Source organism: Syngnathoides biaculeatus, chromosome 23, assembly GCF_019802595.1.
Source record: "Syngnathoides biaculeatus isolate LvHL_M chromosome 23, ASM1980259v1, whole genome shotgun sequence".
Lineage (NCBI taxonomy): Eukaryota > Metazoa > Chordata > Actinopteri > Syngnathiformes > Syngnathidae > Syngnathoides > Syngnathoides biaculeatus.
Genome location: NC_084662.1, coordinates 9,352,037 through 9,364,843, shown reverse-complemented (window position 1 = coordinate 9,364,843; position 12,807 = coordinate 9,352,037). Strand labels below are relative to the sequence as shown.

Here is a 12,807-nt window from a genome sequence, read left to right as displayed (position 1 = left end):
AAACAGGTGGGTGCCGTGAACGTTCACAACTGTAACCCACAAAAAATGGCCAAATTCAGATTCATTTCGGTTTTTCACGAGACACTTTCAATTCCAACCACTGCTTCATGAAATTTGTTATTTTGCCAACTGTGCATGTGTGCTAGTGTCAGGGGTTCACCCAAAAAAATATACCCATCGCGCTGCCAAAATGTTGCATAAATGAGCAGCGTCGCATCCCTTAACGAGTTTCAGGAGGCTTAATCGAGTTGCGAGGATCCAGACCTTCGTGGCTAAATGCAATAAGCGAGTGCGCACAAGTTCTTCTCAGTTCATTGATTAAATGTGAGTGTCACAACTAAATGGAAAAGTCTCGTACCTCATCGATGTATTCTCTTGGGAGCGGCGCGCCGGCTGAAACCTGAAAACAGAATTTTTTTGTAAAAAATGATGGAAACGAACCCAAACCTCAACATTAACCTTATCGCACTTCTCAAATGCTGAATGCATGCAGTGCATACTTCATATTAGCACGACGGCAAGCCAGAGGTATGCGTGCAATGATCTTATCCAGCCAAGGAATGACGTGTGTGAATTTGTCAGATGCAGTATTCCCTTGCCCAATCGCGGTTCCCCGTTCGAGGCCCCGCATATTCAGTTTTTTTCTTTTTAATGTACCGCATATTCACGATCGTACAGGTCTTTAATTCTCGTCTGCGAGTATGAAAATAGCATTTAAAGTGCATGTCTTTCTCAATTATTTCTCGAGTCATTCTATAATTTGTTTTATTATTTGCTAGTTATGTTATTCTGTTTGCTGTGGTGTGATAATTTTAGTTTCGACGCGACAGAATCAGAATTAGGCCCGTGAGTGTGTACAATATCGTCAGTAATGAGCAATGTAAGCTGCTTCTACTTTTACGGCTAGCAATTAGTCCTCTTTGCCTCGTGAGCGCTATCATATGGTAGCTTATGTACATGCTAAAACACGTGGTAGCATGCATGCTAACAGTTTAACCAGTGTGTTTGAGTGTACTTTGAATGTTTAAGATATCCTGTCCATTTTGGAGAAAATGTAAAACTGAAAATGTAAGTGCATCCTATGGTTGCAAAAATACGGTACATGCCATAAATACCCTAATTCCCGGCGTACAGAGTGCATCTGGCACATCAGAAAGAGTTTAACGCCAGCTAACGCTAGTGCCGCGCTAAGGCTAGTACGGCGCTAACGGTAGCGCCGCATCACCGCAGGGTTGAAAGCGTGTGAAAAAAGTCGCGGCTTGTAGGCTGGAAATTACAGTAGGTATATTTAATACTGCAACCATTATGCACAGATTTTCGTTATTCACGGGGGTGTTAGAAAAGTAACCCCCGCGAATCTCGGTGTAACGCTGTACTGCACAAGAGAAGTGAGTCAAATAACATCACATTATCTGTGAGCATTGGCCCCGCAACATTTTTTAAGGCCTCAGCCCAAGCAGACATCTGTTGCAAATTTGGATAGTTTCTCGCCGCAGGCCCTTAATTGAATCTCAACGGGCCTGCGCACATTTAATCAGTTGTTATTGCAGTTGGAGCTACATAAAGAAAAGTTCAAACTCAATTAGGCGCATTCATTTGGCAGCATGACTTCCCTCACGTCTAAAGAGACAATTTCTGTAGCTACAAACACTCTTGCTTTAAGTCATCACTAAAGGCTGTTGACGAGATGCTAATGAGCAATATGACGCCACAGCGGCGGTGTGGCGCATTCTCGCAACGGAACTTACATTGGGGCCTCCGCCGTGCATCTTCAGAGCCCGAACGGTCGCGACCAGCACCACAATGCTGGGCCTCAAGCCTGAAGTCCGACATTTGATGTTGAAGAACTTCTCCATCCCGATGTCTGCCCCGAAGCCAGCTTCAGTCACTGTGGGGTGCACAATAATTATTCGTTCTTCACACTAAGAAATGTAATTTTGTTGGCCAAGAAACAAAAATCGCCGTATCTCTTTATAGTCGCGCTGAGTGATTGTTTTGCCAAGTATTGAAGGCGATAACTCGTAGTTTGTAGTAAATAAGATTCTTTCGGCTTGTCCCGTTAATTATCGCCACAGCGTGACATCTCAGATGAACGCTCATATTTGTTTGGCACAGTTTTTATGCCGGACGCCCTTCCTGACGTAACCATTCTCGGAGAGTGGAGGCCCCAGTGAGATACGAACTCACCACCCCTGGTTTACCAAACCGGTATGCGTTTAAAATACAGTTACGCCTTAAGACATGTTTGGGTTGTCACAGCCAGTCCAAGTGCAAAAAGAGTCATTCTTCACCGAGAATAAAGAATAGATGCCTGTGAGTATTATGATATTGTCTTTCTACGTGCAATGCACCACCATTTGTGTACAAATAGTTACCTGGAGGTTGATAACATTGATGCTATTTATTTGATATGAAGTGACTTGAAGTGACAAAATACAATTTTAGCATAGTCTTAATGCGTTTTTAGCCTGCAGTTGAGATCAAAGTACACATGAAAGAACGTCCGTAGACAGATCGCGGGTGGTTGTGGAACTTATACTCCGTTTCTGTGTGGTTTGTGATGTTTCGCCGCGGCCTCTCACAGAATCACAGGGCCTCCGATAAGGACGTCCTTGCCCACCCGCCAAGCAAAGCAAACGCATAGCCCACCTGGCACAGCTTGCCTTGTTAAGATAAGCTTTCCTCGTGTGTGTTGGGTGGCGCGATATACCACGATCACGATGCTTAGGAGAGAGGGATACCTTCATCCTTCATATATTATAAATTACATTCTAAATACATGTAAATAATTGCTGAAGAATACAACGTATGTGTTCATTTTACACCTTGTATTTGAATATTAACTGACTAAACGATATTTCAAATCGAACCGTCCGTGTCACAGACTGACTTTGACCTAGATTATGCACAAAAACAGCAGGGGGGAACAAATATTTTTATGGCACGAGACCTTGAACAACATTTTTTAGCTGTGGGGGCGCTTCGTTTTGAGTAACAAGTTTAAATTGGATCGAAGCTATATTACCAAACAAAAACAAAATAATGTTTGAAGAAGCGTTTGTGAGGAGTCTGCTAATCACAGAGAACTATAAAACGGCCGCAAGGCGTGACACTAATTTGGAAGAAACACTTCAAACGGTAAACAAAACAATCTCATCATTGTATACAGTTTCCATCCTACCAGTTGCCCTTTATTCACTTTATGAGCTCTTTGTGACCGCCGGACAAGACGGAATCCCCCCGCTGCAAATGCATGACGGCTACTTGTTAATCACAGGGATGGATTGTTAATCCTTCTACGTACAATCTACGTGAATTGGCCCAATTTAACATTTTTCATAGAACGATGGACGATAATAAATGGTTTGATTCTTGTTTCAGGGCAAGGCATCAAGACTCGACGACTTCCAAAAGTCAAGATGCGAAGTATTCTGCATGTCGATGGGCGGGATTTCGCCCCAGAGGAGTCCAAGCGGCTGGCACGTATAGGGGACTGCTTTAGACTCCTTGCCCTTTCAACCCTTTCAGTGTGCTGCAACCCATGCAGACAGACAACAGTACTCGCGGTCATATCTTCTTTGGGATACGAGTGTTTTGAGGAACTACCATAATTTCCAGCCTACAAGCCGTGAAATTTTCCACACCCTTTCAACCCTACGGTTTCCGCGGTCATGTCATTATCCAAGCCGGTTATCCACACAAGCGTTGCGGAAAGCTGGAGACGATCCCGGCTAGCTTCGGGCAAAAGGGGGACTACACCCTGAACTGGTTGCCAGTCAGTCGCAGGGCAGATATCGACACCATCACTGAGCGGGAATTGATCCCACGCTGCAGGCAGGCGTGTGTACCACTACACCATCAGTGACTCCGGTTTATGCGGTGATGCAGCTAATTTGTGCACTTTTATCTAAGGGCCGCAAGGGGGGCACTCGAACGGAAAAGGTAAGAGTGAGACCGGTGGAATATATGTGCCGAGGAAGTGATTTTTACCGGTAAGTATTTTTTTTAACCGGCCCATTTAGCGCCATGCTAGCGTTAAACTCTTTCCATATACCGTCTTTCTTTGTAAATATGTCGTGGGTCAATGTCGGCACTTGCGGCTTTTACACAGCTGCGGCGTATTAATGTATCATATATTTTGGTATTTCCTTTACAAATGTACTGGGTGAGGCTTAAAACCAGGTGCGCGCTGCAGGCCGGGAATTACGGTAATCAAACTGATCTCAAGGCACATCTGTTGACTTCAGAAGGGCTCAGTGAGAATACAGAAAGTCCCGACAGTGGATCAACAAATTAAAATCACATTGTTGTAAACATGATTACAAGATATTAAAGAGGGTGTGGGTTCAGATTATCCCCCCGCACCCCCCAAAAAAAAAAAATCTATGAAAAAAAAAAAGTTCATTGCGTAGTTTGGTCGAGCCTCCCTCTTGCTAGGAAACAACCCAAAAAGATGTCATGCAGAAAACTTGCAAGCAAACGTCCAACTCTGTGTGACGACCTTCAGCCTTCCCCAGGCAGAGGACGGGCAAGAAAATCAACAAGGTCCCGTTTTAGCAAAACCACCTCTCCATTCCAACAGATTTTGTCTACGGGTATAGCGTACGGAAGATCGGAATCTATACTCATGATGTATAACAAATAGCTGGAATGCGAGATTCTGTTACTCCATTTTCGGTCAAGACGACTCGAAAACAATAATACAGAGCCTGATGAAGCACGGCCGTGAATTTTACCGCACGCCACGCCCCCGCCCCTCACACATCCTTCATTGAGTTCATCAAGAGTTCAGATTGCAAAGAGAGCAACGCAGGCTTTATAGAGGGTTACACAATAACAAAATGATTTTTTATTTATTGTTTGTTTGTCAGCACGCGTACACATTTTTGTGGAAGGGTGGAGACTGCGCCAATCAAAAAGTTTAAATATCTGGATCAATAGTGCAGATTAATGACATTTTCTGGTGTGAGCTGGCGGCTTTATCCAGTGAATGTCTGAATAATTATGCCAATATAAAATATATTTATATTATATACAAATAACGCCACCTTGATTGAAATGTTAAGATATGTTCCCACGCATTTTATATGCATTTAAACTGTCTGTGTCCGTCAGATTAGCAGATTTAAGAGGCGGGGGGGGGCATTTGAGATCGGAGTCTGGATGTGAGGGTCCGGGCGAGAACTGTGGCTTACAGCAGCTTCTGCATGTGGGGGCTGATTGCGTTTTACTGTTCTCAAAGTTCTCAACCCTATAAACGGCTGAAACGTGGATTGGTGACCGTGTCTCTCTTTTCCCACACGTCAGTTAATCTTTACTGTTAAAAACTCATAAAACAGATTGGTTGTGGGGGGGGGCATCATTATCAAGAGGGTGTGAAAAATGAACCACGCTATGGCGAGGAAAATCTATACTATGACTTTTTAAGGACTGATGACATTAAATAATAAATATGGCAGAAAAGAGAACAAGATAGCAAGCATGAATATTGGGCGATTATGACCAACACATTGATCCAATCACTCAAGTTTTGCTTTTAAAAAAGTCCCTAAAGAGCGTTCAACTGGTGTATGAACTATTTTATGACCGGTTTATTTGCTTTTTGTCACAGGTGTCTTTCGCAGTTGGCTGTTTTTGTCACACTTCTCCACACCTCAGCAACTGACTTCGGGGGTGTGTGGATTTGCAAGGACTCGAACTATGTAGGAATGGAGAAAAAGATCTTGTCACGTGCTTCAACTTCACATTCCATTTTTTTTTTTTTTAAACGTCACACCCACCCATCAAATACCAGTTTCAGACCCCGTCACCTTGCTCTTCCTCACAGATAAGACAAACGACCCCAAACACTGTCAAAAAGCAACACAAAGTACAAAATGTGATCACCTTCTGACACAATAATCTAATTGCGTGATATCGATAGCTGCCTTGCTTCACTCAACGTCATATTTCCTCCTCCCTTTTGGATGCTGTGAATATCAGGCTGAGCGGAAAGCTGGTGGGAGGGCGGTGGAGGTGGAAGAAAATGCATTTGCTCGTCGTGGGGGGGTGGTCATCATGCATCCCAGCTGCTGTTGGGTCAACGGGCGGGAGGTCGAGTTCTTTGCATACCCGAGTGTCGGGTGACAATCACGCAGACAGGTAGGCCTCCATGACATCCTGCTTCATTTTGTCCAGGCCCGAATGTGTTTATTCAAATTAAATGTAAATCGACAACTCTGGAACCCCTTCGTAAACCATAAGTGCCACTTTAGGTGATTATATAATAGTTATAAAGCAAATTCATTTATAGATATAACTATATTATTCTGATACTGTAAATCCCATCAACAGTTTCAACTAAGCTTCCAACTTGAGCAAATTGTATCCATATTTTTCCACCGCATGATCGCAGAGGCTCAGACGGGGAAGTCTGAGAATTATCTTGGCCGTTGACGATTTTTTTGTTTCTCCCTCCGCGCAAATCTCAATGCCATTGTTGTGAAACCCAACTCTTTGCCCATGCTTCTCACTACACGACAGCTGACTGCCCGTGTTTAACGTGTTAAAAGTAATGCTTGCCCGTGACCGCTCTCACGAGCAAGCTGAAAGTCTACGTATAAAAAAAAAAAAATAAGTTCAACAGCGGTAAAGCGGGCCCGCCGACACGCATGCACACATTCCAAACATGCTTCCGCGGCCAGAGCAAACAGACAACAAGAGCAGATGGCTAGATGGACAGATAATAATGGAAATACTCGTGTATGTCTTGGCATTGAAGGGATTAGTGTGGCTTACTCCAGAATTCCGGAGGCTCTTAAGATGATCAATTTACTTCCTTCCTCTCTCCTGACTGGTTTTTACGCAATCTTTCCACCGCTTTCCTAGAAAGCTTCACCGGCGAGGGATGCCAGAGTAGGAGAAGTCAATGTGGGCCAAATGTTACGAGATTCACGATTTTAGGGCTGCCATGATTTGCTGACAGATTTTTTTGTACTCGATTAAAAAAAAAACAACTTTTTTTCTTAAACTACTGAACTCCATCTTAAGGCTTGTCTTGTGTTGTTAAACTGTAGGTGTTGACACTGCGTGTATGGTATAGAGCTCCTGCACGTGACGCCACCATTTTCACGGCGCCGTATTGCCGGTCAAAAAGAGCTGCTCGACAGTGTGGGGGACATTGAACCAGAGCAGGATAATACACAACGCCCGAGACTTGTTGTGCTGTTGGTTGTTAAAAAGACGAGACAGAAATTCAAAGAGATCATTCTATGGAATAACCAGCTGAAAAGACGAGAAAATGGATTTCAATGGATTTTGCCAATTAACGTGATGGATGGCGCACAACCAAATACACACGACTGTGGAGCGATCACTTCACTTCAGGTAGGAATTCTTCTTCTCAATCTCAAATTCCCAGAAATTATTTATAATGCTCATTTGGCTCATTTTAGAACAATGCATATTGAAAAAAAAAAAAAAAAGACTGAGTCGTCTCCACCGTACACGGAAGCATGTTGCGGCCACACGTTAAATTTTGGTAAACCTTTCCCCTAATATGCATTGCATATCTAATATGCGTATTTAAAAAATAGAAAAAATGTCGATCACAGTGATGTTTACGTAGGTTAACGTGTGGCTGCAACACGCTTCCGTGTACGGGGAGCGAAGCCTATCCCAGCGGTTTATTTCCTTTTTTTTTTTAAATACAAATTGGACTCGTTTGAGAACAACGCCTATTTAAAAAAAAAAAAAAAACGTCTGTCACAGAGAGGTTTAACGAAGTTTAACGCGTGGCCGCGAAACACTTCCATGTACGGAGGAGCCGCCTTGCTCTCCTTTTTTTTTCCTTCCCAATCATAGTTAATGAATGCGAGTTTGTGTAAAACCAGGGGTCATTTGTATAAATATTGGTATTTGTATTGAAAAAAATCTGAGTGGCTCCATCACTATGTGGGATTTATTCCTGATTGAGAACAGATCCAGCAACAAAGTATTTGTACGCGTCCAGAGTTTTCTCCGCTTTCAAACTCTTCCGTGTAAATCTCGACAACTTACTCACCGGATACATGTGTAGATCCAGTTGTGCAAGACAAGCGGAAGCGGGTTAACAGTCCAATTTCTTATCGACTTCGGCATTAAATATGGGTCCTCTATGTCAAGTGTCTCTCATTTTTCCACGTACCTTCGTTTATTATCACCTTCTAAATGTTTAACGGTATCGAAGAAAACTCTGGGCGTCGTGCTATAAGACGTATTTTCGTGCCATCTCCAACCAACTTAGCATTGAAGAAAGCGTCAATATAGCCAGTCAGGTGACTTCGGTGACGTAGCTGGGCGAGCTCTATAAAGTGTGCAGGATTTGAGATTTGCTAGATGGATAGTATTCGAAATTAACATTGGCACACTAGCGATTATATGGTATTATATCTACATTATATTTTTATATGTACATTACAAATCTGATAGTGTCTTAAAATTCACTAACACATGATCCGGTGTCATTTTGGCAAAGTTCATAAGTGGCTTGCGTCCATCTCCAATAAATGTCCATGTAAAATATTGGTTTGACGGCACAAATATGGTTTCGGGTGGAATTTTTCCTTTTTCCTTTTTCCCACCGGTGGAGCTTTGAGGCAGAAAATTTGCGTTGAAATATTTTTGAAGTCGCCTTAGCTGAGTTATTGAATTTTTTGTTCCCAGCCCTTAAGGAAATAATTCAAAGATTATGTCTCGAGTCTTATTAAAATGTGACGCCTTGTCTTCCGTCTTACGCAGTGTTTGGGATCTGCATGCGCAGACGGCGCGGGCTCACCAACAAAGCCGTCCCGTCCGACCAACTTCAAAGCCAGCTTGTCGGCAAGAACCGAAGAGTTGCCATGGGCGATGTTGGCAAAGGGCCCGGCGTGGACAAACACCGGGGAACCCTGCAACAATGGAGAGGGGCACACAAGACACACAAGCGTTTAGTCGGACAGACGGACCCGCAGCAACTCACGCTGCTCGGTTTAAATCGGAACGGACCTTTTCTTTCACACGACGTCTCTCTGGGACAACATTGGTGACAAGTGTCTCAGTGTGGGTTGGCAGTGTGTACGTGAATAGCGCGTTAAAAAAAAAAAAAATAATAAAATCAAAAGGGGCCTGTCTCACAAACTGTGCCACACTTCTTTCTCCTGCTGATTTATGGAAAAAGATGGGTGGGAACTTTATGGCTTGCACATCATAAAAAGGCCTGTGAGATTCATCCAACGCATCGTGCAATGTTACAAAAAAATACACAAATATATTTTTACTCCAAATTTACACTACACCAGGTATTAGAATGAAAATTTGGAAAAACACTGAAAATGTCTGCCTTTGGAAAACATTTTATAAACCACTAAATTTTATAAATTAAATGGTGACCTCTGGTTACTTCTAACAGTGTAAAGACAGGGCAATCATAACATTTTGAAAAGTTAAAATATGAGTCTAAACAACTAAAATAATTTTGCCAACCTTCAGACATAAAAATGTAGACAGTGAAATTTACATCAAATAGGCTACTGCATTTAGCATTAAGTTAGACTTCAGAAATAAGTACACAAGTAATATATATATATATATATATATATATATATATATATATATATATATATTGAGAGAGATCATGAAATATAAGTGAGCGATAAAATGCGTGATCTACAGGCCAAATCATATTAACAGTTGTCAATTATATAATATTTGATAAATTTACGTCCAACTTAGCTTTGCGTTTCCTGGTTTGGATATGGATATTGCTGGATATTTTTTGCTCCTATCGGACCACAAGAGTGCACAGCACTTTGCCGGGAACGTCCACTTTTTGTATGTGTTGGGTTAGACACCTCGATACAGTTTTTGTTCCCATCTGCACGGTTGCACTTTTTTCAAGCCATGCCCATCTGAAACCAAGACTTTCACCACACTGTCAAACGTGCAGACCTCTCTATAACATGTGCGTACGCATGTCTATAAGTTATAACTATGCCATGGTTAACAGAATGCTTCTCTATGAAATGTTAAGATCAGAGTGAAAATACCGATGAAATACCGCCAAAATGCTGCCGGAAATCGGAATGTTGTCGTTATTATAAACGCCAAATTTAATGCAAACAGATTGCAATGCCGTTTTCCGCTATCACATCCGTGACTAATTTCCACGACGAGTGTTGCCGATAGATGCTGGCGGCCGGTCTTGATCACAGTCTCGCCCCGCGTCAAGCCGTACCCCCTCCCCCACCCAAATTTTCTCAACGGATTTACACGTTTCACAAAAATGACATTTTCGGCTGAATCCGCGGAAAATTCTCATCCCTGCTACACCGAACGTCCTCATAGTTGCAGATAGTGGTTGACAAATCCGCCTTCCCTTGAGGAGAGATAAAATACCTACGATGCATCTCGTAAAGTGATTCCAAGATGGACTCCGCATGGCCGATTGCTAATAAAACCTGTGTTACTATTTGTTAAGTAGGACTACTTGTCTTTTTTCCTGTTAAAGAGTAGCAACTGATATGTGGGAAGTTACACTCCTCTTTTTTACTAGCTGTAAAAGACGGATTTTTTTTCCACATCGTGATTCTGTAGATTCTGTTCCCCTCCCGATGTTTACAGCAGCGGTCCCACGCCAGAGGAGGACCCCATCCTCCCCGTAACAACTTTCTGACAAACGCGAGCAATTTTGCGGATTGATTAGACAGACCGACGCGCTCCGGGAACCTCGTCGCGTGAGCCCTGAACTTTGAATCGCTCCACTGCGCCGTTTCCACATCCGCTCGTTTACGAAAAGCGTGGTGGTGGGAAGCGATGAAAGAAAAAAAGCGCCGACACGTCAACGGATGGATGTGAGGATTTCGGGGGGCGGCCAAATGGAGGTCAGGGACAAATCAGGAAGTTGGAAAGCATGCCGCATTTTCCTCTTCTCCGAAATATTGATATGCACCTGTAATAAAGAGGATATGGAGAGGAAAATTGAATTCTGATGTCGCTTACTTTCTACATTCACTGTACAGGATATTAAATACAGCAAATAGGGGGGTAAAAAAATGGGGTGCGGCCCCTTATCTGACTCAACAGACAACTCACATACTGTATATATTTCCACATTAAAAATCACAAGCACAGAGGCCACAAAGGACCCGGGGCAGTCTATACGCTTGAAGGAAAATTCACACAGAGCGCGGAGCCCCCCGCCGGCCACGATAGCAGCTCCCAGACCAGAAACACAGGAAACGGCTCGCACAACAGGACCGCAACGCTTCCTCCGAAAAAACAAGCGGAAAAAAGAAAAAAAAAAAAAGTTATCGCATCTCTGCTGCGTGCGCACTCCGCTCCCACACCACCGCCAAAAACAGACAATCTGGGACATTCCAAATAAACACAAAGTATCCCCTAAAACGGCGGCTCCACTGCAAACATTGCGTCCACGCTACGGCGCACAATACGCTGCAGCTTGGCCAGGAAATGATTTCCAAGGATGCTCATTTTAGTGTTTGGGGTCATGTATAAAAACACGAGGTCAGTGGCCGGGAGCTATTCACTTGTGATGCAGTTTTATTTTTAGACCATCTCAAAAGTGATCATAAGTAGCAGGGGTGTCCAAACTACAGCCAGGGGGCCATTTGGGTCTGCAGTCGTGTTTTTTTTCTGCAGGAAAAAGTCAGCGCAACAATTTTCCACCTTGGCAAGTAGTACCATGGACGTGACGAAAACGGAAAGACGCGTGGATGTCAGAATCTCGGAAATACAGTAAGTGTGAGCTTTGGCACGTTTTAGAAGTCACTACAAATGCTGACCCACGTCACTGGAGGCGTGACGATTCCGATTGCAGCATGGCACGCCGTTGATGATGCGGCAGAATTCAGCGTTGACAGGCAAATAAAATCCAGCTCTTCGGTTCGAGCTTTGCTGTTTCCATTTTTTGCAATTTTTCTTTGTGTCAAAGACAATCAGCGAAGATTTCTCTGGCCACTCATCTGGCAGTCTAGTCGCCACAAATAATGAACAGCAGACATTACAAGATGTTGTGGTGTAACGGCCCACTAAGATAAAATTTTGTCTTTAGGGCACAGGTGTCAAACTCAAGGCCCGGGGGCCAGATGCGGACCGCCACATGATTTTATGTGGCCCGCAAATGCAAATCAATTACAAATTGTCATAATATAAATGATCATGTTGAAATATTCTAAGCATTTTTGTGTTACCAAACATGAACAACGGCTGAAAAACCCATTACCGTTGACTTCTGATTCCAATTCACGTGTAAATTGTAAGATTTTTATGGTTTCAGTCATAACGGTCCTCTGAGGGAAACTGTACCCAAAGTGTGCCCTGTGACAAAAATGAGTTTGACACCCCCGCTTTAGGACGTCTGTTGCGACACGAGCAAGATGACTCGACTTGTAGCTGTTTTCTTTACGCTCCTTGACTGCTCTTCAGATTGAGAGCCAGGGCAGGAAAGTCAATATATCATCTTCTAAGACCTCTCTGTGGAGCACTTCTGTCATTTGTCTCGACGGCGGGGACCGAGGGAGGGGGCGAAGGCTTTTCAAACTCCCCGTAGACCGCCGCCATGTTTATCCTACCGAGATATTCATCAGAGGAAGCTCCGCCGAGGAGGGCGAGGACCGTTTGAGACGAGTGGTCGTGACGCACGGCGACTCACCTCCAGGGTTTGCATCAGCGTGGGCTTGACGGCGTCCTTCATGAGCACGGCCAGCGCCCCGCTCACGCCCTGATGGCAGACAGAAACACGAGTGTGGTACTTGGATACGAGACGACAAAATGGAACGGTCAGTTTCAATA

At 43.6% G+C, this 12,807-nt stretch overlaps 1 protein-coding gene and 1 long non-coding RNA gene across 3 annotated transcripts in view; one reads left to right on the top strand and one right to left on the bottom strand.

The window, feature by feature from the left end:
• The window catches only part of mthfd1l (methylenetetrahydrofolate dehydrogenase (NADP+ dependent) 1 like), a 37,239-nt gene that overhangs the window by 10,364 nt on the left and 14,068 nt on the right, over positions 1-12,807 (bottom strand). For both annotated transcript variants that reach the window (XM_061812400.1, XM_061812401.1), the window contains 4 exons: positions 12,668-12,736; positions 8,795-8,906; positions 1,749-1,888; positions 359-400 (listed from right to left, as the gene is read on the bottom strand). In XM_061812400.1, the coding sequence (XP_061668384.1) occupies positions 359-400; positions 1,749-1,888; positions 8,795-8,906; positions 12,668-12,736 (363 nt within the window). The remainder of the gene's footprint in view (positions 1-358; positions 401-1,748; positions 1,889-8,794; positions 8,907-12,667; positions 12,737-12,807) is intronic.
• On the top strand, positions 6,021-8,891 carry LOC133496609 (uncharacterized). The gene is made up of 3 exons (XR_009793821.1): positions 6,021-6,141; positions 7,056-7,365; positions 8,758-8,891. It is a non-coding gene; the product is annotated as an uncharacterized LOC133496609 (long non-coding RNA).